Here is a 24,251-nt window from a genome sequence, read left to right on the forward strand (position 1 = left end):
CAAAGAATAATTGATGCATCTCAGGATATTTCTATATTCTTAAGAATAGTTCTTCATAATATATCAAAATGCCTTTTCAGTAAAATTTGGAGTGTTTTTGGTCTTCATGAAATGATCTGATTATGCTTAGTGATTTTGGAATGTTGAGCAAACCATCTTCTGTAGTAATTGTACTCTGAAAGTTATGGATTTTCTAATGTACAATTTTAGTAATGCTCACAAGATTCTATCTAGTTGTGAATATTAAAATAGCACTAAGGAGTTAAATGTTGGAAATAAATTCCAAAAATATAGATTATTTTAAATAAGAAGTCCGTATCATTAGAATGGATATCTTGACATAGAGACATGAGTGTAGAAAAAAGACAGTTATATATGAGTTGACAAACTGATATTATAATACTTCATCTTCAGAACAAATTTGCAAACATCAACTAAATTCCTCATTCCATTGAAGTGATAGGCAAGTTGTGAAGAGACAGACTGAACACAAGGTTAGGTTATCCACCTTGACACAAAAGGTAAAAATTACCCATTCAGCATATGGGATGAGGAACTAGAGACATCTTGTAAATCTATTTAAAAAGAAGTTGTACTGATTTAATTCAGCACAAGAATTTAAACATTCATTTGTTGAAAAACACTTAATTTCAAATATTTGTTTAGGTTTTTTTATTTATATGTGAGTAGATTGCTGGCTGGGGCAGTCTTTCTTGAGAGGAAACAGTCTTCAGGGCTGGTTTTAATATTCAGAACAATTTGTGTCAACATTTAGTTTTAAATATTAAACTTCACACATTAGTTATCTTCCTATCATTCAGATAGAGACAGATAGGCCAGGGGGTGAATTCATGCTCATACACAAGTCCCCCTGCTAGAAAAAAGAAAATCTCTGTAATTCTGCTGGGCTGTTGCTTAGTTCTCTTTCCAGTCCAGTTGCCAGTCTGGTGTGCTTTTAAAGATGTGCACTTCATTATATGCTATGTACAAACTTCTAAGTATTTGTAACTTTTCACTTGAAAGGCTGTAAATTATCAGTTATCTCCTCGTTTTAGCAGCTTCTACATTTGGCTTGCACAGAATAATTTCTTGTGTGCTGTTTCCTGTACCCTCACAACACTAACTGAAAGTACTGATTATCTGTTAACTCGTAAGGCGTCTTTCCTTTTCTCCCTCCTCCTCAACTAAATTTTTGGGTAGGATAGTTTAATATCCAGTCATGTGAGGTGCTGAGCGTTCTCAGCTCCTGCTGAAGTTGGGAATTAAGGGTGCTCAAAACCTCCCTGGAGATACTCATTGTCTTGCACAAGGGGCACAAACTTGCATAAATCATGAATCTGTCAAAGGAGGTATATATTTTTTAATGTATGTTTTCAAACAACACTGTGTGGCATATATCAGCAGTTCTCAACCAGGGGCCCGGGGTGCTGCGAGCAGGTTTCAGGGGGTCCGCCAAGCAGGACCAGTGTTAGATTCACCGAGGCCCAGGGCAGAAAGCTAAAGCCCCAGGCCTTGAGCCATGTCAACCAGGGCTGAAGCCGAAACCTGAGCAACTTAGCTTTGTGGAACTTCCTGTGACATGGGGCCCCAAGCAATTGCCCTGCTTGCTACTCCCTAATGATGGCCTTGGCTTTTATATGCAGAAAAACAGTTGTTGAGGCATGGAGTTTTTATAGCATGTTGGGGCGGGGGGCGCTCAGAAGGAAAAAGATTGAGATCCTCTGGCATAGATGACACCTAGTGTCTCTTTGTATCATGGGTCAGTTTATGCTGAAACCTTACAAACCTGTTTTAAAATGTGAAGTTTTGAGGAATATAAACCATTTAAAAAAAAATCAGTTTTTGTGAAAGTCCTTCTTAAAGAGCAACTTGTGTAGATTTCCATGATTTCCCAATTGTATATTTTTTCAAGTACAATTAATTTGACACTTATTTCAAAGTTAAACATAAAAAAGAAAATTTATTCTGAACGTGGAGCCAGACATTTTTCTGTCCATAAATTAGGGCAGAATCAAATTCCATCTCCATTAGATTCAGTAGGAGAAATTGGGCAGTTTACTACTTTTAGCTAGTTTGGATTCTGCAATAATTTTTTCTATAGCTTTGTTTTATGCCTTAACTTTGGATTTTTTTTTTCCCATAATCAGATCTCTTTTCTCCAAACTGTATGCTCCTCCAAAACCAGCTATTTCCTTACACTCCTCTGCTTAATTTTTCTCACAAGGGCCAGGTTCCTTGCCTGAATGTTGCATTATTCTCATAGCTTTCCTCAACCACTCCTCCTCTTCCCACCCACAGTCTATATTTTGCTCTTCCAAAATCAGCAGCCACCCCCACACCTCCCAAAACCATTGCTGTAGGGTCAGTGAATAACTGGAAGTAGCTATACATTTATGATGAGTAGAATTTTGGGACTTAATCAAGCAGCCTAGCACTGGAGAGGGCGAGGAGGATTGGGCTGAGGTGTGCAATGAAAGAAGATGGTTTTTGAAGGACCATCAGATATGGGCATGCAAGTTACTTGTCATCTCTGGACACCATCTGCCTACAAAAAATATATAGTTAAAGAAAACAAAACTACACATAGGAGAAAAAAAATCACGTAAGATTCCAAATGACCTAAAAAATATTGTTTTCTCTCATTAAAACTAATGGAGAGTGATTTCATTCCTGTCCTACTTTGCCATCACAAGTTGGCAACCTCTTTTGATATTTGTGACTGGTTCTAACAGAAATCAGAATATTCCAAGTTCATCAGGTATTTCTCAGGTACAGTTTTATATTATGGGATTGTATATGTGAAATATTTTTCATTCTCTCTTCCTCCCTCCCCCCCCATTTACTATGGAAAAAATTGAAGATGAATCCCTGGAGTTTTACTTTAATTCCATTGGCTTCAGTTCACTTTGCTCTTTTAAGCTGTATTTATTTATTCACTGTAAATTGATTAATTCTTCCATTCTTTCCAGCACTGAGTTATGTTATCTACAGATCCTTGAGTAGTCCAGTAACCATTTTGACTGCTTCTTGATCCATACATTTTACATATAAATGTCATTGCTGATTGTGTCTTACTTATGGCTGTTACTTGTTTCATTTTTGTTTTATTTCTTTTGAATTATACCTTATTTTTAAAAAGTCTCTCTCTCAGGCTCTAGGCATCTTTAACATAAAGACAAACATCATCATAAATCTATACAAAAGTAGCATAGGATGCTCCAGCCTTCTTCCACACTACTGGTTTCAGTCCTAATAACTGTGGTTCCTACTTACTGTAATATCAACAGTTTTCCTTCTAATATCTGTGAGTTTGATTATTCATGAGAAACAAGAGGAAGTCTAAGGAAAAGGTTGGCCCATTACTCACTGAGAAGGGAAAGGCAGTAACAGAAAATGCAGCAATGGCCGGAGTCTTAAATGCCATTTTTGTTTTAGTTCTCACCTAAACGTTTAGCAGTTATCAGATGACTAACCAAACGTCCATGAAAATGGGGTAGGATCGGAGGCTAAAATAGGGAAAGAACAAGTTTAAGAATTACTTTGACAAGCTAGATATCTTCAAGTCGGCAGGGCCTGTTGAAATATGTCCTAGAATGCTTAAGGAACTGGCTGAAGAGATCTTTGAGGCGTTAGATCTTTGAGAATGCATGGAGGGGAGGAGAGATCCCATCAGCTGAAAAGTACAAATATAGAGCCTGTCTATAAAAAGGGAAATAAAGACAACCCAGGGAATTATAGGCCAGTCAGCTAACTTTGGTACCCAGAAAGATAGTGGAGCAAATAAACAATCAGTTTGCAAGCACCTAGAGGACAATAAGATAAGTAACAGTCAACATGGATTTGTCAAGAACAAATCATGTCAAACCAACCTAATATCCTTCTTTGACAGGGTAACAAGTCTTGTAGATGGGGGGAGGGAGTAGATGTGATATTTATCAACTTTATTTAGTAAGGCTTTTGATACAATCTCACATAACCTTCTCATAAGCAAACTAGGAAAATACAGCCTAAACGAATCAACTATAAGATGGGTGCACAACTGATTGGAAAACCATAATCAGAGTAAATATCAATGGTTCACAGTTAAGCAGGAAGGGCATATTGAGTGAGGTCCTGTAAGGATCTGTCCTGGGTTTGGTTCTATTCAGTATTTTCATAAGTGATTTTGATAATGGCAGGGAGTGTACACTTATAAAATTTGTGGATGATACCAAGCTGGGAGGAGTTGCAAGTGCTTTGGAGGACAGGATAAGAATTTGAAATGATTTTGACAAACAGAAGAAATTGTCTGAAATAAATAGGATGAAATTCCATAGGGACAAATGCAAAGTACTACATTTAGGAGGACAGGAGAGGAAGTAATGGGCTTAATGGCAGCAAGGGAGATTTAGGTTACACATTAGGAAAAATGTCCTAACGGTAAGGGTAGTTAAGCACTGGAACAAATTACCTAAGGAGAATGTGGAATCTTTGTCATTGGAGGTTTTTAAGAACTGGTTAGACCAGTAGTGGGCAACCTGCAGCCCGTCAGGGTAATCCGCTGGGGGCTGTGAGACAGTTTGTTTACATTGACTGTCCGCAGGCACAGCCACTGGGAGCTGCGGGCGACCGTTGCTGCACACAGTCAATATAAACAAACTGTGTCGTGGCCCGTCGGTAATCTGCTGACAGGCTGCGGGCGGGCTGCAGGTCGACCTGCCCAAACCTACATTTTTATGATTCTGTGATTCTTTCTTTAATAGTTTGAATTCAGATAGTTTACTAGCATTAGTTTCTCTGTTACCTTCCTGCTATATTGGTGTTTTCCTTATTTCAGTGTAATTTTAATAGCAATCCCTATTTCTGGCTTTATAATTGTAATACCTGCAATATTAACGAGACAAATTCAATATCTGGTTCATGCTTGGTTCTTTTGCAAAAATCAAAACAGAAGCAAGAGGCATCTAATATTAATTATATTTAGGAAAACTTTTTATTATTATAATCATGAATTGCACAGTAATCAGAGAGGAAAATCTTGGTCAAAGTCATGTTGCATAATTAGATATTTTGTTCCTGATAAATTTAGCATACACAATCTGATCTCTACAGCCTTTAGTAGGGAACAAAGGCTAGTAAAACCTATTACAAACATTTACCTGCATTTCTTCTTTTTGACACTGAACTTGCCTATACCTTTCTTACAAAGACAGAACTGTTCCTTTGTAATTATCAGAAAAGCAAGATAGGCATTTAAGCTAACGTGAGGCTTTAGTTTGGTTTTTTTACAGGTTTGGGGTATAATTTCCCCCCTTGTGTTCAGGCCCCTTCAGCTTTTATTTCTTCAAAGCATAGTTTGCTGAACAATGATGTCATTGTGGAATTTTATTACTGTGCAGATGGTAAGATAAGGAACTTTTGCCTCTGTAATCCTTGGCATTGGCAAGAAATGCACCACAGTAATCATGCAAATGTACTAGAAGCAATATGTGGAACTACAGCTAGAATCCAGAAAAACAACACCCCCCCCCCCCAAACCCCAATACATGAACAAATGTTGAAAACATGGATTTTGGAATTTAAGTGAATATGTAATCAAACCCTTAAGGCTAGTTCTTGAAAGGGGGTAGATTGTGAATTGCGTAGTGTATTTTCTCTTCCATCTTTCTCTACAACCGTCAAAATGTAGATTAGCCATCTTTCTCTCTCTAAGGTCTCCTCATGAAAAGGTTACTTGCTAGTTGAGTGCAGACCCAGCACACTTGTTGACTTCATTAAAGCCCAATAGCAGGGCTTTTCCAGCTCTGCTAGGAGGAGTTGCATACCTTAGGAAGGAATTGTTCAAGACTCCATAGTTACATTGAGTCTAGACTTCCTAGACTTATCTTTAGCACCTATAATTATGATTTGAGCAGCTGATCTGTTTGTAAATTCTTTTGCTTTAAATATGTTAGGATTCTTCAGGTGCTTTTGGAAATTTCATAATAAAAGACTTTCTTAGGTTAGATAAACAAAAATTGCCTGTTTTCTAATATTCTCAGTGTCTGTGAATTTTTGGCTTGTTTTCTTAGTGCTCTAAATTTGAGATATATATCTTCACACACATACACAGTTTCCTTATAAAGAGTAATTTGTGGAGGAAAAAATATTATAATTATGTGCCAGATCCACATGGCAAAAAAGCAGGAGTATACAAATTTACCTGGCAGTTAGCAAAATTAATCTGCATATAGCTAACAGTTACATTTTTAAACATCATGCCATGTAACATTTTACTGGTAGTTAAATACATCTGTGTTTACTGTTTTCACCATAATGGGCTTTTACAATATCTCATTACTCGGGTGTTGAATTTTAAGAGATCGTCAATAATAAAAACACAAAACATCAGAGTTGCAAGGAATGTTTTAATGTCAGATTTTCTAATATAACAATATTGCTTCCAAATAAAGAGCAATATTTGGGGACATTATGGGTGTAGTAGTAAGAGGGCCTGAGATATAAGCCCTTGTATCAGAGGCCTGGTATGATGCCTGAGACCTGTGCTAAAGTAGTGGTCAAAGATTTGCTGATATAAAACAAAGTCCTGCTGTGAGCTAGGCAGGGCCTGCACATAGAATCTGGCAAAAACAGGGCTGATATTGCAAAAACACATTCCTAAGAGGTGCTAGGCACAAAGCACGCACACAAACACATTCCAGAAGGGTGGTACCAGAGCACCTCGATACCAATACATTCCCCAAAGGTAACAAAAACACACTGACCCATTTTAAAAACAAGGTCCGGAAAACAGCATGATGGATAGAAATGTTTTAATCTAACCAACAGGCACAAGGTAATGGGTGGTGGTTAGCTAGGTCAGAGAGTGGTCTCTAGGTACATCAGAGGGCAGTAACTAGCCATGTCAGGGGGGAAATACATAACTTGTTTGTATGTGTGTATAGAAATGTATCTCAGAGGAAGTGTCTTTGGCCGAGGGGAAAATGGAAAGTCCCGCCATTCACTGAGCCAGTCCGTTATCTCAAGCATACATGTGTTAGTGTACCTGTAACCATTGAGCCTGGGCATTAGCACCATGCTTCATTGGCAATAAACCTGACCAAGTTCCTTTGCTGAAAACTGAGTCTGTGAATTTATTGGGCAGGTCAGTCAAAATCTGTCTGCGCAGAGCTGGGACACCATGTTAAAAAGAACACACGCAGACAAACATCTATCAACAATAGGGATTTTTACCGTATTTAAAAAAAAAAAAAAGAGACCCATGCCAGCAAGTCTCAGACCCTGAGTCAAGTGACTGGGGCTCACACTACAGAGCTAAAATTAGCAGTGTAGACATTTGGGCTCAGGCTGGAGCCTGGACTCAGAAACCCGGTGAGGGGGATGGTCCTCGGAGCCTAGGCTCCAGCACGAGCCTGAACATCTACATTGATATTTTTAGCCCTGTAGCTCAAGCCTGAGTCAGTTGACCCTGACTATAAGACTTACTGTGGGTCTTTTTTTGCAGTGTACACATCCTCTATTGTGAAAATTTTTATAATCATTTAGTTTATGTAAAAATGAAGAGAAATCACAAAACTTTCACAAAGGCAAGACAGTAGTACTTTTAATCAAATATTGAACAGAGGAAAAGCCACCTTACAGATTTCTGTATTGATGGTTATCAAGGCATATGTCATAACTTGTGCACATTTTTAGCCTTCTCATTACACAAAAGCAATGACACTTACAAGTTGAAGTATAACCACTGCTTATAGGCATATACTTGGCATTGGAAATATTTATGCAAAATTTGCATATATAACAGGTATGTTTCTTTGACATAGCTAGCAACATTTACATGATACAAAGGTTAACTGGAAGGAGGTAGAAATTTGTCTCTATATTTTAGTCTTTGGGATTTTTTTAAAGAAATCATCCAAGTGATTGTGTAATTTGAATTGTTTTGAAAATTCAGCTGGTTTCAATTTCATGAGATCTACATGTGTAATCCAAAAACATATTGCTCCTACAAAAATCATAGAAACTCAGGACAAAAACTTAGTTCAGCTATAGTTATGGTTGCAAAGTGCTACTAGAAAAAGGACATACTTATTACACTCATAACCTCATTTTACCACCCTTAATCACGTAAGGGTTTGAAGGCTCAGATCCTTGGTATGAAATATAATAAAGAAAGATTGGAGGCAGATGTCACTACAGGGAGAATGTTAAGATAATTGCCCAGAACATAAATTTTCAGTTCACTGGTGTGTGCAAATAAATAGTGTGGTGAGCGTGGTATTAGAACTGCTTATTTACATAAGGCTGGATTGTTAAAGGTATTTAGGCTGTTAATGCCTTTTTTAACAATATGATTATACTGCTACATCTTTTTGATTAGCACTGACCCAACTGTTGCATAACAATTTGTGTTTGTTTTGGAATAAAGATGGCATGACTGCTAGATCTTTCACTGTGTTTTGTTTATGATGTAGTATGTACGCTAGTGATTGTGTGACTCTTGTCACCTTCAAAAGAGTTAACATGTAGCTACTGTTCAGTTTTTCTGGTGGACTATATTCTTCTTCAGTCCCCATCAGTACTACCTTTTTATCACACAGACAGGCTGCTGTTGTGGTATAAAATGTTTCGCGAGGAATGCGTGCATTGACTCTTCAGTACTCCTAGTCAGCTTGAGGATTGAGAGTTTGGTTCTCTGTAAGGCAGAGCACTATTGCTAGGATTTTAATTTAACACTAGTTGCTGAAAGCCCCCGCTGTCACACAGGTATAATTCATAAATTCATGTGTAAGAAAGCTAAAAGTGGAGCTCTTGTTTCTGTGCACTGTTTGTAGTGAGCAGTGTTGCTGTTTGTACACAGAGCTGCCTCTTGGCTGGAGGCATAGCCACCTCTTGCCTCACATAGCTGTTACCCCCATCTTTCCTGATCAACTGTCATATTCCAACCTCCACAAAACTCTCATTCTCACAGCATGCATTGATGATTGAACCTGGTGATATTCTAAACAAAAAGAGCTCTCAACCATGCTTGTAGCTGTGTCCATCACTTTACAACAGTGGTCCCCAAACTTTTTACCTCACGCCCCACCTCTTACCCCTGTCCCTCCCACGACCACCCCACCCCCACCCCCAGAGCGGGGCCATGGCTCCAGGAGGGCACGATGCGGACAGTGGTAAAGGGGCCGAGGCTGGTGCCACAGCTGGGGGCGGGGACAGGAGTGGAGCTGAGTGGTGCGCCCCACCCCACTTCCCCCTCTGTGGACTGACTCGGGCCCTAGCTGTGCTCTCCTGCGGGAGCGGAGGCACATTCTGCAGTTTGGGGACCTTTGCTTTACACTGACTCAGTTGACATTTGTGGCTTCAGAGTGACACAGAAAATAATGTTGTTGGAATCTTGTTATATAGATACTAGTTTATTTTTAACAGTGCTATTACAAGAAAAGGAACCATGGGGAAGGCAGATTCAGTTTTTGATTTTTGTGTTTAAAAGGCTATTTTTATATTAAAAAGTTCTGTATAAAAGTACAGAAAAAATTGTTAAATTATCCTTAACTTTCACTGATTAAAAGCAAATTTTTATTAATCCACTATCTCTGCATCTTTGCAAAAAGGCTGTATTAAAAATGATCTCTGTCAGTCCAAGAAAAGCATACCAGGTGCACTATGGCTAATTAGTCAGTGGCTCAAATTTAGATGATGTAAGTATAGAAATAATTACTCTATATGCAGTGGGCTTTGTGTAGATTTCTGTTAGGCTGGTGACTAGTTATCTAATCCAGATTGAAGTTTTGGGCACTTCAAAACATTTTTAGTTTTGTAGAACAGCAGATTAAAAGGTTAGAAGGCACACTGGAGCTATTACCTATACCTTGAAAGAGAGAGTTTAAACAGAACTTTCTCAGTTAACATCTGAAATATAATAAAAAATATAGTAATGTTTTTCTTTGCGTTGGACTTTTTAGCAATGGAGGTGGGTGCTTTAAATAAGTTAACTTATGAGTACTATTATAGTATTTTTAAATAGATTCTCACAAATTTTTACATTGAACTCCCACAGGATTATGTGCTGGGGGAAAGATTAAGCGCAGCAATTCTCAACCAGGGGTCCATGGTCCCCTGTTGGGCAGCAAGCCCTTTTACAGGGGCCCAGGGGCTGAAGCCAGGAGACACAGGGCTGAAGCCCCAAGCCCCAGCATGCCCCCCGCTGTCTCCACCCTGAGCTACCCTCTTTCCCGTACACAGCCCCTAGTTGCCCCCTGCCTGCACCCTGAGCAGTTTTCAAACTTTTTGAGCTGAGCCCCTCCCCCCTTTGAGTTATAATTTTTGGTTGTGTGCCCCTCTCAACCAAGACAGGCCAGGTGGCCGCCTGAGATGAGTCGGGGGATGGAGGTGGTGATAGAAGTCAAACTATGTCATAGCATATTGGGTCGGGGGGTGGGGGTGGTCAGAAAGAAAAAGGTTGAGAACCCCTGATTTAGCGCATGTTAAAGTAACTGTAAAAAGATTTTTCTCCAATTGTTGTCTTGGCTTTTTCATTTTGTAACAGATACATTCAAAGTGACAAGTTCAAGTAGTTGTCACTTCACCACTTATGGCCACTGGTAAAGAGGTGATGCAGGAGCAGACCAAAGGCCAGGTGGGGAGAGGTACTACTTAAGAGTAGTACAGGGTAACAAGTCTTGTAGATGGGGGGAGGGAGTAGATGTGATATTTATCAACTTTATTTAGTAAGACTTTAAGAGGTACTACTTAAGCCCGTGCTCCTAGAGGCAGGATGTCTGCCTCAGATACAGTGCCCCAGGAGCATCCAGTAGTGTGTACTCTGTCATTTATTCTTGTTGTTGTCATCAAGTCCCCAATACCACCAGCAGCACCCTCCAATCAGCAAAAGCAAGCAATGCATTAATGCAGATGTAGTCAATTATTTTTTTGTCAAGATGTAGTCAAGGTCCAGACTCCAAAGAAAATAAAAAAATTATTACAGTAAGTACATAAAAAGATTTTGGGATCTGTTCAAAAGCATCTGGCACCTCATTGACTACTCCTGCCTCAAAGCCATAGTATTTATGTTGTTAAACGTAGGATTGGCTGAGTTGGGCTTTGTATCCCTTTAGCAGTAGTTTGCAATATGTGAGCATTAGTTGTCCGGGATTTAGCAAGTGTTTGCTTTTTCATTGTAGTCTAAGAAGAGAAAATTTGTGACTTCTTAAAAAGCTGCTAATTCTAGTATAGTAAATTTCTCTGCTTCTTTTCTAAAAGTCACTGAATTGGTTGAGAAAAGGTATTTATTTTATGACTCAGTATATAGGTTGTGTGCCCTCCTGGGTTAGTCTTCTTTTAGATGCAATTCTTCTGTTGCATTTAGTTCCATGAAAAATTGAAAATGACAACTGGGAGAAACATTTTTTAAGTTTGGAAACATTTTTCAGCCATTTTCAGTTCAGCACCAAAATTGCATTTCAGTATCGTTTTAAAAACCTATAAACCATATTGCTAAATGCTTTTTTTTTAAATTTCAGAGTACACTAATGCAAATCACTAAACTGTTTTGCTGAATTTCACATAAAATTGAATGAATTAGTTTTTCACATTTAAGAAAATGTAATGGCGTATCGTACTTAGCTTTCAATCGTCATCGCTTTATTTAATACAAAATAAAGTTTAGACAAAGAAAAGCAAACATACACAGTTGGATGTAATTTAAACCACATTTTGATGACTGTGTTGGCCAAGTGAGTGTGGATTTTATTCCAGTATTGTTTTCAGTAATAGTGTTACCATGGAAACTAATGTACATGCATGTATAAGAACCCTCCACACACTTATGTACAGCTATAGTATGTTGAGAAAGCTTTTATTGTGTTAACTTAATTTTGTAATCTCTTCTGGACTTTCACCCACCTCCCTTAAATGTTTTCTGTGTATCCTATTACCATATCCTTTCTCTTCCCCTAAATCCCATTATTTGATTCATGTGCCCTTTAGTCACACGGATATATCACAGAGTTTGCTCCTGAGGGGCTGGAGGAAAATGTGGTGGCTCCCACATGAAGAAGCCAGTTGATAGGGCAAGGATGAAACAAAGAAGTTGACTTTAAACAAAAAACTGATGTTAACTGCTTTAATACTCAAAATTATGGGTTTTTTTTGCCTGTGTAGCAGTATAAAGTGTAGAAGCAGATAGTAGTCACTTGTGATTAAGGAATTGGACTGGGATTCAGGATATCTGGGTTCGCTTCCTGGCTCTGCCACAGGCTCCCTGTGTGATCTGGGCTACAAGTCACTTTTTCTCCGTGGATCAATTCCATACCTTCTACTTGTATTTGTTTCCCTTTCTCCCATCTTAGGTCTATATAGACTGTGAGCTCTTCAGAGTAGGAACACAGTCTGCACTTTGTGGCCCCAACAGGAGCGGGATCTAGTAATCTTATGGGCCTTGGTTCTGTTGATCCTCAGAGGCATTGCTTTCATTTCAACACCAAGCATTGTCATGTGGGTGCCCATGGAGAAGGAAATGTTGACTCAGTAAAAATGAAGACTGCTAAACCTTTAACTTTAATTTAAGATACAAGCAGCTTTGTTCCATCCATTCTTTTCTCCTCCATTTGCTTTTATTTCACTTTTTAATTGAGATAACATTATCTCATTACCTGGCATCTGTATTCCTAGCAAGGACAATAGCACCTAAATATGTTAGTAACCTGCCACGTTCTCTCTTTTATTTGCTTAATTAATAAATTAGGGTTTTTTAGGTTAGTGACTGTGACTTTTGAAAAATAGTGATAATTTTTAACACAGCTCTATTGGACTTTAATATTCAGGACTTTGAATAAAACAATTTTCAGCTGATGAGGTCATTTAAATATTTTAGTTATTATAAAAGTGTGAAAGTAATATAGAATATGAGTGATATATATGATATGATAATAAGAATATTATAATATAGAATGTGAGTGTCCAAAGCATGGCCTGTTGGTCAAATCCAGCGCATGGAACCCAGAAATGTGACATTTTAATATAGAGGTGTGGAGACTACATATCCCAACACATGTATCTTGCCATTTTGAAAAAGATGGCCTCCTCCAGGGACTATTGGTGGTATAGTAGTGAAACTGCTTCTGGAGTTTTAGGTTGAAACATGCAATTTGGACTCAAATACTTTCCAACTCATAAAATCCAACAGGGAGGCTCTACCTCATCACTAAAGGAGATTATCATAGCCTCCCATCAGGGGTAGGGTACAAGCATCTCTTAAAGAAGCAATTATTTGGCACATTTCGTTCTATTTAGGTTCTATACTGCATCAGTCGTTGTGGAATCTGGGCATACTGTAGGGGTGCATTCAATGATTTGACTATCTGTTGCATGAGGTTGTTTCTCCATTACCTTTCCTATCAAGAAAACTGCATTTGTTTTTTGTTTTTTTTAATTTCTTTTAGTTTTGTTTATATATGAAGTGCTTTGAGCTCTATTATGAAAGTCAGGTCAAAGAAATATGACTTGCACATGCGCAACAAAAATATTCTGTAGCACTATTACAGATAAAAATATTTAACAAGTGACCTTCATTTCATGGTACTTTTTCATTTAAACAGGATACAATTCTGGCAGAATTGCTTCAGATCCACAAAGAACATATAGTGGGCTATCATGAACATGATTCCCTCCTAGACCATAAAGAGGAAGAAGAATTGACCGAAGAGGAAAGGAAGGCAGCTTGGGCAGAATATGAAGCTGAAAAAAAGGTAAAGATGTCGGCACTAACTTAAAGTGGGTGTCAGGTGTGTGAAAGTAATCTTCAGTTTAAAAAAAGAAATTGATTGTTCTGTGAGTATAATGAATCTTTGTAGAAATAACTCTATTATAGGCTTGAAAATGGGCTTCTGAATAATATTATATAAATGGTAATTTTAAATATCACCTCTATAAAAGCTAACCAGACTATGAAAAGATGGATGCTGTTTTGATGGTGGACTTTTTGTATGTATTTGCTTCAAGATATTTTTACTTAGTGTTTGTTACTTTTTTATTAATAATTAGCTTTGTAGTTTTCACATTTTATATTATACATCCAGCTGACATTCTTCACGATACTTCATTTTGAAAATTTATGGAAAATCTCTACCTTTGAGTTTTTTTAATGGAAAAATGGGCATCTGGTTTCAAAACAAGCCCTCCACCTTTCCCTAACCCCAGAAAATATTATCCAGTTGAGGCATAAATAAATACTGGAATTGGCCTGAGAGTTTGCAGTTTATTCATTCCCAAGGTCCTAGATTCTTAAACTAGAGACAGTTCTTTTTGATCTAGTAATTCCTGGATTATAATAATAATAATAAAAAAAAAGTGGGAGAAGGAAATTGGGTGCATAACAAGGATTTTATAAAACTGTCAAAAAGGGAGATACCCACTGATGGTCAGGTAACTACTTTGGTTTGAATTATGGACAGAAAGTTTTAGTGGGAATGGTCATTGCAGTAAGTAGAACGAACTTTCTAGTGTTTGAGAATAAAAATATCTGTTCTTAAAATATGCTTATAAATTTGTGACTTAGTTCAAAAGTGTTGAAAATAATTACATTTCACTTAACCCACTGGGAGAACAGAGAAAACTGAAACTAGCCTGCATTATCATACTGTACAAGGAGAATAAGAACTTAAGTATTGGTTTGTTTGGTGTAAATAGGAGTATTGTTGCTAGAGTATTCCTCTAAAGGACATAAAGGCAGCAGAAGTGAAAAATGCCTGAAAGTCTGAAAGATGTTGCACCTGGTGATCAGATCTGATAACTAATCTACTTTCTCTTTTGAATTCACAAAATGGGAATTATGGAAAGTTGCTGAAGATTTTAAGTGGGCATCTGACTCAGTTTAGAGAGAATTTCAGGAGTTCACAGATATGTAGAATAGCTGGAGATTTTTGGTAGTAATGTAATTTATCTGAGGGAACCGAAGTACTGTGTCAGATATGACACTAAAACATCTGGATGGCTCCAAGTTTAACAGTCATAGATATGCAGTTGTGTAGGGCCAGAAAGGACCATGAACTAATGCCTTGAACTTTGTTTGTCATCTGTTTTCAATCTATTTTTTTTTAAACGTCTTGATCTGAGGACAAAAGTTCTCACAAAAGAACACCATACGCAGTCTGGGTAGAGGACTATGGTCAGAGGAAAATGTCCTCCTGAAAAGGGATTAAACCCCCTTAATTTACTATATTTCATGTGTCTTCCAAACTTAATTTTGAACAGGACCTAGAACAAAAATACCCAAGAAACCCTTTCATTCACACCTGGGGGAGAGGGGGAAAGGCTTCTGAACAATTCTTTTACTGTTAGAAGTGCCTTTTTCCAGTTTTATCATCTTATATAGTGCATAAGACCTCATGACATTTATTTTAAAAACGTGTAAGGTAGTACCATTTCCATTAGACAAAACAACCTGCTTGAAGGATACAAGAAATCATGCATCAGTACAACCCTGTGCACTGTGCAGCTCCTGTCTGGGAGCTTGCAAGCCGCTTGTATACACTAGCGTGACCAGGGACAGCTGCCATTGACCCTAGTGCCCACCCCAGTGGCTGGGGCTGGCGTGGAACTGCTATGCCAGAGTTGCTGCCAGTGGGGGGCACTGGCTCCTGGGAGCGGCAGCCCGACATGTTGCTACTTTTGCCACTGTGGTTCCCGGTAGAGCCCTTCAGCTCTGCGGATACCGATTTATAGCCACGCATATACATTTTGTATCCATGAAGGGCTCTATGCACGGGGCTTAGAATCTAAGGACTGGAATGATCAAGCAATTGACAAACTATTTTCTCTATTTATTTTCGAATGTGAAGCCCTGCAGAATTTAGATTTTTGGAAGATTGTTGAGTAATTCCTACCAGAATTTTGAGAATTCTGTGTTCATTTGTATTTAATAGGAATTCTATAGGAAAAAGAGCTTTTTTTCAATTTTAAAAAAAATTAGGCTATATGTGAATTACAGTATATGAGAATCCTTAACAAACACAGGGTGATTTATGGCAAAGCTGAAAGTGCTATTAATACACCTGGCTAGTTACCAACTCCTAATGTTACTAATTAATTCACATTGCCACTATTCTAAATACTTAAATCATACCCTTCATAAAATAGAGTAACAGTTTATATACATATAGATTCTGAAAGAAGCATCCTCAGAGTTGTCAAACTTCATTATATCAATTCCAGATTATAAAATCTGATAGAAAGTTAACCACTTCAGACTGTGATTAAGAGAGAAAGAATAATACCTATTCAGGATTGATTCTTTGATATCCAAGATAAAATTATATAGGGGTTGATTTATGGAGACCTAGTTGTTTCCAAAGGCATAGCTTTATTACCGGTCTGGCATAGTTGCTTTTTTAACAATCCCAAAAGAAAGAATTTACTATATTGTCGTCTGTAATTCAAATTTATTTAAAACAAAAGTATTCATCTTTGCTTTTTGCAGAAGGTGGGATTATTCTTTTTAAAGAACAATGGTGGTTACACTAAGCCTATTTAGGCATTGGTGTCCCTACATTTTGGAAATACAGGTTTGCCAGAATATCCTAATGGCTTTGTGCAACCAGGCATGCCTATCAGTTGCTTTGTGGTATAATTTATTTGAATATTTTTGGGAATTATTTTTCTGCTTCAATAACTTTTGTGATCTAATTGATGTTTTTTACTTTTATTTTAACAATGGACTTGTGTATTTGAGAATTATTTCTTGCAAGGGATCTTGTATTTCTTTCTTCCAATGAATAAAACTCTGCATACTGCATTTCTATCAAGTCAGCTGGTTTTTCTATCACTAGACAAATTGAGGACATTGTTAGGATTTTCTTCTCTTACTGTGTTTATACCAGTTAATTATAGATGAACTAGACTCAAATCTCAAGACAAGTACTGAGGCTTCTCTGAGTGGTTGGAAACTTAATCATTTTGATTCCACACTTTGGAAAGAATTTTCAATACACTCAGATGGTTACAGTTTTAAGGGTTAAAACTTTATCTATAAGATGTTTGGTTTTTCTTGTAGGGTGTATTTTGTTTGTGTGTGTTCAATTCTTTCCTAGAACTGACAGCAGTGGCATGCTATAGAACTTGGTTTTAGCTACTATGAATATTCCTAAGTACAATTTTTGTTTTTAAGGGTCTGACCATGCGCTTCAACATGCCAGCTGGGACTAATATGCCCCCTATCAATTTCAACACTCAAACTCCATATATTCCATTCAATTTGGGAGCATTATCAGCAATGAGTAACCAACAGCTAGAGGTAGGTAGTGAAATCCAAATGACACAGTGTATCGACATTGCTTTGAGCATGTCTCAGATATTCTAATTAAGTTACAAATCAGTAATTACTGAAACTTTTTAACATCCTGATAGTTAATGCCTTCTAATTGAATGTCACATTTTTTAAAAGTGTGCATAATCTACTAATCTACTGATTTGTGTGTGCATATTGAAATGCTTATACCAACAGTGTATTCTGATTATAGGAAGCTGATCACTGTAGCAGATGTATAATATTAGGCATGTACTAGTATAATTTAAAACAAGAAGTAATGTTGAACACAGTCATAGTGAGTGTGAATGTGACAATTGTAATAATTTTACAATGCCAACTACAAAAAGTTTGTTAGGTGTAAAATTTTGTCACTTGGGTTTAACACTATTTTGATCATTTAAAAAGCACTGAGTGAGCAGATTATTTTCAGTTGACTTATTTGTATTTTCTGTTCATTTACTTGCCTCCAAAGTCTAATCGTGTGTGAATTTATTTCCATCTTATTACCCAACTTGTGTAAAAAAGTTTCAAATGTAGTTACATAAATTGGAGATGAAGAAAAAGCATTTCTAAATGTGTTAACTTAATCTCTTGCTTTGCACCTATCCTTTATAATTCATTGTCTGCTATTCTTTCAGGACCTCATTAATCAAGGAAGAGAAAAAGTTGTGGAAGCAACCAACAGTGTAACTGCAGTGAGAATTCAGCCCCTTGAAGATATAATTTCAACTATAGTAAGTAAAATACATATTAATCCAAATTTGGTCAGGAGCTGGAAAAATGTTAAGAAGCAGTGTCAAGCAAAGAAGTGACTACTGATTGTAAATAGTCATCCAGTTAATTGTCATATTATTTCTTCTTTATTAATAAAGCAGTATTTTTAATTAGTGCTGATTTCTGTTACCACAGCTTGTAATAACAGCTAATTAATGATGAACTGGGGTAATAGCACCTGCGTGCATAGTAGAATCTTGTAGTGCCAACGATTTGGTCCATAGCTCCATGTAAGTATTATTTACCATACAGTGAAAATGCTGGCTCCCTGCACATGAGACTGATAGGCTCAGCTGAGTGGTTTTTTCCCCATTTTCTTCTCATACGTTTTCCCCTTTTAAAATAAAATCTAAGAAAGCATGTTTTTTATTGGCAATATAAAGATCTAATAACTTCTGGTTATAGTTGTAAAACCGTACTTCCCAAGAATATTTACTGGAAACTGGGCTGTCATTCAGTGCCAACTATATTAATCCAGCTCTGAAAAAATTGTGAGAACTTGATTGCCCTTACTTTTCTATCAGAGTGACTAATAAAATGTATTTTTTTTCCTTTTCAGTGGAAGGAAAATCTGACCCTGACAGAGACCCAAGTACAGGCGTTGGCCCTAAGCAGACAGGCAAGCCAGGAGCTTGATGTTAAGCGCCGAGAAGCCATCTACAATGACGTCTTGACAAAACAACAGATGGTAAAAATTCTGAATGCCTTTTAGATGGTTATATTTATTTGGATTGGGGTGTGTGAGTGACACCAACCTGGACTAGCACATGATATTAAAGATGTTTTTGTAGAATGCCAGCTTCTTATCAGTCCCTTGGGCCCAGTAATTACCAACAGTGTGTTTTGCTCCTCCACACCAGAAAGTGCTGGGTCATACAATGTTTTGGACTAGCATTGCTCATTTAGGGAGACGTCCTGTAAAGTAGATTGCAAAATACAGTCTCCCGAATTCTACTAATAATTCATGTATTTGAAGGGCTTGAAGACTAGTGGCTTAAAGAAAACCAAATACCTAACTGGTAATAGGCATGTAGCATACAGTGGCCTTTACACCAGACCCAGTCTCCTTAAAGATGTTAACTTTCTAATCGTATATAGGAACGTGCATCTCTTTAGTGTGGTTCAGTTTACAGCATTGTACTTCTATGGGAAAACAGATCAAAAGCACTCCGCCATGCATTGAATCTGCCTTAAAACAAGTCAGAAACCAGAATAATCCATGCTAATGCTATCTGTCTGAAACCTTTCTCATCACCCTTTCTTGGTGTGTTCCTTTACCATTGACAGGCTTTGTACTGGCACTAAGGAATTATCTTATGCAGAATGCACATAACTTTAAACCACACAACGCATTAGTACTTTCTAAGTAATCCTGAGAAATTTGAAACTTTCCCAGTAGGTGCTACTCCAACTGGAAGTGTGTTCTCCTTTGGTGTTTGTCACTAAATGTTTATTTGCCCATCAACTTGTAGGATTTTCAAAGGGGTGATAAATGGTACCTGACAACAAATGCTGTAACTAATACATGGGAGTAATTTCACAGTATAGTGCATATCACTATGGCAACTAACATAAATGCTGCCTGCAATACAATAGGCAAGTCATTAGGAGAACTTAGTCCTAAATGGTGTTACTAACTGGTTTCTACAGTAATCAGCTTGTGAATGCCATCACGTTAGTGATGGTGATAACAATAATGCTTTTTTCTTCAGCCATGGTACCCCTAACAAATTGATTTTTAACTCTAAACTTGATACTTGCTGCATTAAGTCAGGTCATGCACTTCTAACAGCTCCACTTTCCCTCCACACAGTTAATCAGTTGTGTTCAGCGGATACTTATGAACAGAAGACTACAGCAGCAGTACAATCAGCAGCAGCAGCAGCAAATGTCTTATCAACAAGCAGCAATGAGTCATCTCATGATGCCAAAGCCTCCAAATTTAATCATGAATCCTTCCACCTACCAGCAGATAGATATGAGAGGACTGTATCAGGCAGTTTCTGGTGGTATGCAGCCACCACCATTGCAGCGTGCACCACCCCCAATGAGAGGCAAAAATCCAGGACCTTCCCAAGGGAAATAAATGTGATTTTGCACTAAACGGATTGTTAAAATCAGAGAAAGAACTTTTTTATTTTTTTAGGAATCAATGGCTTAACAGAACTCAACTGCATAAATAGTTTGGATCCCTTAAATGCCATGTTCCATATTAATGTTTCAACTGTGTTTTTAAATAGGATGTAACATTTTTCCCTCTCATGTCAGTGATGTTGCCTAGAATCTTCTTACATGTGTTGAATACAGGAGATATCAAATTGTTTTCAGTGAAAACAAGCCCTTCCATAATAGTAGCAGCTCCACTGGTTTACTGTCTAAAGTCCTATGCTTGTTTTTAGTAGCCATAAAACCATCATCAAACATGAGAAACTTAGGAAAGACTACAGATCTGTATGTTTCAGTATGCCATATATAAAATGTACACAGCTGAGTTCTTGATTAGAGTTGATTCCTCAAATTATGGAATACTTTTCTAGTTACCCATTTCTTGAAATTAGTGAGTGTGATAAGACAGAGAAATGATCTAGTTTCTTTTTGACTGAAGTCTGGACTCATGCTATATCATCTGTGTGGAATAAAACAGGAACTGGAAATTCTCTTGAGACAAAATTGAGTGCAATATTCTTAAATACTACGGCTCTGAAACTTTGTCATGCAGTTATATAGAAACTGTGTATACAGCCTTAAATCGTGACTTGAGAAGAGAATTTTTTTTTCTCCAGTCTTCTGCCACTTTTTATTTTCAGTTTTATGTGATGGAATAACTGGTAAATTTAAATTTACAGCTTTGTATCCTTCACGCATCATTTCACTGTTTATTGACTCTGATACAAAGCACATTTCTGTTAACTCCTTGATGCTGGTGCTAGTGTCTCTTCCCATTGCTGGCAATGGGATAGGGACCAAAAAAATCAAATTACTGGTATTTTGGAGGTTACGATAGTGGTGATTCTTAGGGTCACTCCCTGTTTTATAAACAACATCAGAGTGGCAGAACCATTGCCGACTTTAAATTCATACAATGAATGAATGTGCTTTAACAATTTCCAGGGCTGCCAGAATTGTGAAATAAATCTCCTTGTATAGATAAGGATCTCTGCCTACCATGCTCTTCTCCCTACCCCTTCTTTCATTTTTGTAAGAATATGTTAGTACAAAAAGACCTTGATCCTTTGATTTTTTTTTTTATTTTATTTTATTTTAAAACTAGACCAAGGTACGTTTCTGATTGATTACATGTCATTAACACCTACGTTCCCAACATTTTAATGGGTAGTAGCACATTTTCTGTGCTTATGGCGATCCATTTACACACACACACGGCTTTTCTTTCCATATAGTTTGGCTGATAATATTTTTAAAGGAAAACATTTTTAGAACGTAGGAGACAAATGACAGAAATATTTGAGGTGATACTGCATCAGGTATTGAAAACAGCTAGAGAATTGTTGATAAACGAAAGCTGGATGAAGGGATTTGCTGTAGCTATCACTATACTCGCATGACTTGCTGACATCAACTAGAAGTGTTTTGGTTTCTTGAATCACTCTTGAAGGACTTTTTTGAGTTTTAATGAACTCAGAAGACAAGTGTTTCCGCATACAAATCTTGTGAGATATGTCATGTGGGGATTGAATTTTGGTTTTTGATGTGACTAGAATTTGTTAGATCTGCTGCAAAACCAGCTAACAGAATTGTTGGTTTGGATTTTTTCTGTTACAAGACATTGCAAGAAAACCCTTTATGTTCTAAGCCTTTGCCAGCTCCGTAATCAGATTTATTTAATTTGCAGGAGAGGGGAGCCAAAAAAGGTGCATTCACTTTAGAAGAAGTTAAAAAAAAAATTAGACTTTGTGAGACAAGCATTTGAATGCAAATGTACTCTGGACAACTGTCACTGATATTCCTTCATGTCGTGAATAAGACAAATATGTTCTACCAGACCTGGGAATTTTCAGTGGAGTTCTACGATAACTTGCTCAAAGACTTAAATGTGGAAGTTTTAGGCAACATTGAAAGGCACATTTTTCCACTGTGGACAGTACTATGGATAACAGAAGACTAATGCATAAGAAGATTAATCAAAGAAAAGAAGCATTGAAATAAAACTTGGACCACTTTGTATACATGTTCCTCACTTGACATTTTAGCTGCATAATGTGTGTATAACATGAAGCTTTAACAAATATTTAAAGACAGAACATTACATCAATAAGGTAATAAAAGGCTCATTTTTATATTTGTTTTAGATGTTTTAACTAGTTGAAATGGCTTAAGATGACGAATAAAAATGTTGCTTGTAATACAGTTTTGCCTGCTAAATTCTCCACATTTTGTAACCTGTTTATTCCTTTGGATGTAAAGCGTTTTTGCTTAGTATTGTGATATTGTATATGTTTTGTCCCAGTTGTATAGTAACGTTTCAGTCCATCAACCAGCTTTGGCTGCTGAAATCATACAGCTGTGAAGACTTGCCTTTGTTTCTGTTAGATGGCTTTTCAGTTCCGTATTAAATATCTTAAGTACTGTAGAAAAGATGTCACCTCTTCTATAAGGCTGTTTTGTAATATATATATAAGGACTGGAAATGTGTTTTTAAAGAGAAGAAGCATTCGAGTATGACAATATACTATCTGTGTTTTCACCATTCAAAGTGCTGTTTAGTAGTTGAAACTTAAACTATTTAATATCTCATTTAATAAAGTGACCAAAATGCATAAACATGTGTGGTGCTGCATTTTTAACATGCTGTTAGATCCACATTGGTTATAATGCATGAGGAATTTGTCATTTGAGAAATAAACTAATGGTTGTGAGTGGAGCGTTAACTGACATCTCTCAGGTATAAACTCTGTCTTCACATTTTTAGTTCAGGATTCAAGAAAAATACTTATAGGGGACCCAAGAGAGAGTTCCAGAGGTATTAGCTTCTACATAAATAGCCCCTGCCTTGGAGATTCTCCAGAGATTCATGTGCACTCAGGATCTGTGCAGTGCCAGATGACCACCACCCTGGTCAGTTCCACAGATGTTGGAAGAGAAAAATACTGCAACCTCTTTTTGTGATGCATCATCTAGAAGAATCTCTGCAAATGGATCTATCGCAGCTTCCTGGGACTTTGATCTGAGTGCAAGAGCTCTCTTTTGCCCAACAATCAGATAAACTAAATTGTAATATAAAAAGACATTGTTCAAACTGAGTTTGGGGTAAGGGTAGCAGATGCTAAGAGGTGCTGAGCGCCTGAAACTCACTGACTTCATGGGAGCTGCAGGTTCCCAAACCTTCCTTAGCATTAGGCCTCTAAGTTTGGTATTCAAAGTTGTAATTTTTTTAATATTTGCTTTAATGACTGCAAATATAGTCATGTTTTATTACATACCACCTATTAAATACTAAGTGATCCATGTGACTTTAATCAAAGGCCAATCCAATCACAATTACCACTTATTACAGCAAAGAATCACACAATGTGTATCTTAATTTTCTTCTGACTCTTCTCTATACGTGTTAACAGCACAGCAGGTAGAAGCCTGTGTCTGCTGTACCTAGCATATTGATCTGCTGATGTTTGTTGCATTTTTGGTAATTTTTGGGTGGTGTAGTTAAGAAATATGAGACTCTTAAATCTTACATTAAGCCAGCCCTGCAAATTTTATATGCAAACTTACTAACACAGGCACAAAATTTACTTCCCTCACCCTCTTCCCTCCATGATGGGGAAAAAAAAGTGTAACCTTTCAAAATCAGTTACTTGCTGTAGGTGAGTAAAACTTTGGAAGGCTGTGCTATACGTACTGTAAGAATTACTCCTTAAAACTCCTTTGCCATCATCACTACAAAACAAAAATAAAGCTGTCGGTGTGCTGAGACTACATGCCTATCATCCAAATCAATATTGCCTCATTGTTTCCTTGTACTCCATCATCATCCATGGCTCTCTCTTGGGGTCTGTTTAGATTGTAAATCCTTTTGTTCTGTGTGTGTTAAGTGCCAAGCACAATGGTGTCCTGGTCTATAACTGGGTCTCTTAGGTGCTATGATAATAAGTATTTATATGAGAGAGAAGTTGAGTGAGGTAATATCTTTTATTGAACCAACTTCTGTTGGTGAGAGAGACAAGCTTTCGAGCGACAC

The 24,251-nt window shown here is 37.3% G+C and overlaps 1 protein-coding gene across 5 annotated transcripts in view; it reads left to right on the forward strand.

Annotated features, from left to right (window-relative positions):
* The window catches only part of ATRX (ATRX chromatin remodeler), a 139,844-nt gene extending 117,011 nt beyond the window's left edge, over nucleotides 1-22,833 (forward strand). For all 5 annotated transcript variants that reach the window (XM_045029586.1, XM_045029585.1, XM_045029588.1 and 2 more), the window contains 5 exons: nucleotides 13,575-13,724; nucleotides 17,141-17,266; nucleotides 17,920-18,015; nucleotides 18,615-18,743; nucleotides 19,869-22,833. In XM_045029586.1, coding sequence (XP_044885521.1) covers nucleotides 13,575-13,724; nucleotides 17,141-17,266; nucleotides 17,920-18,015; nucleotides 18,615-18,743; nucleotides 19,869-20,141 — 774 coding nt within the window. In that variant the 3' untranslated portion in view covers nucleotides 20,142-22,833. The remainder of the gene's footprint in view (nucleotides 1-13,574; nucleotides 13,725-17,140; nucleotides 17,267-17,919; nucleotides 18,016-18,614; nucleotides 18,744-19,868) is intronic.
* The last annotated feature ends 1,418 nt before the right edge of the window (nucleotides 22,834-24,251 follow it).

The sequence above is a fragment of the Mauremys mutica genome, chromosome 9 (assembly GCF_020497125.1).
Source record: "Mauremys mutica isolate MM-2020 ecotype Southern chromosome 9, ASM2049712v1, whole genome shotgun sequence".
Taxonomy (NCBI): Eukaryota; Metazoa; Chordata; order Testudines; family Geoemydidae; genus Mauremys; species Mauremys mutica.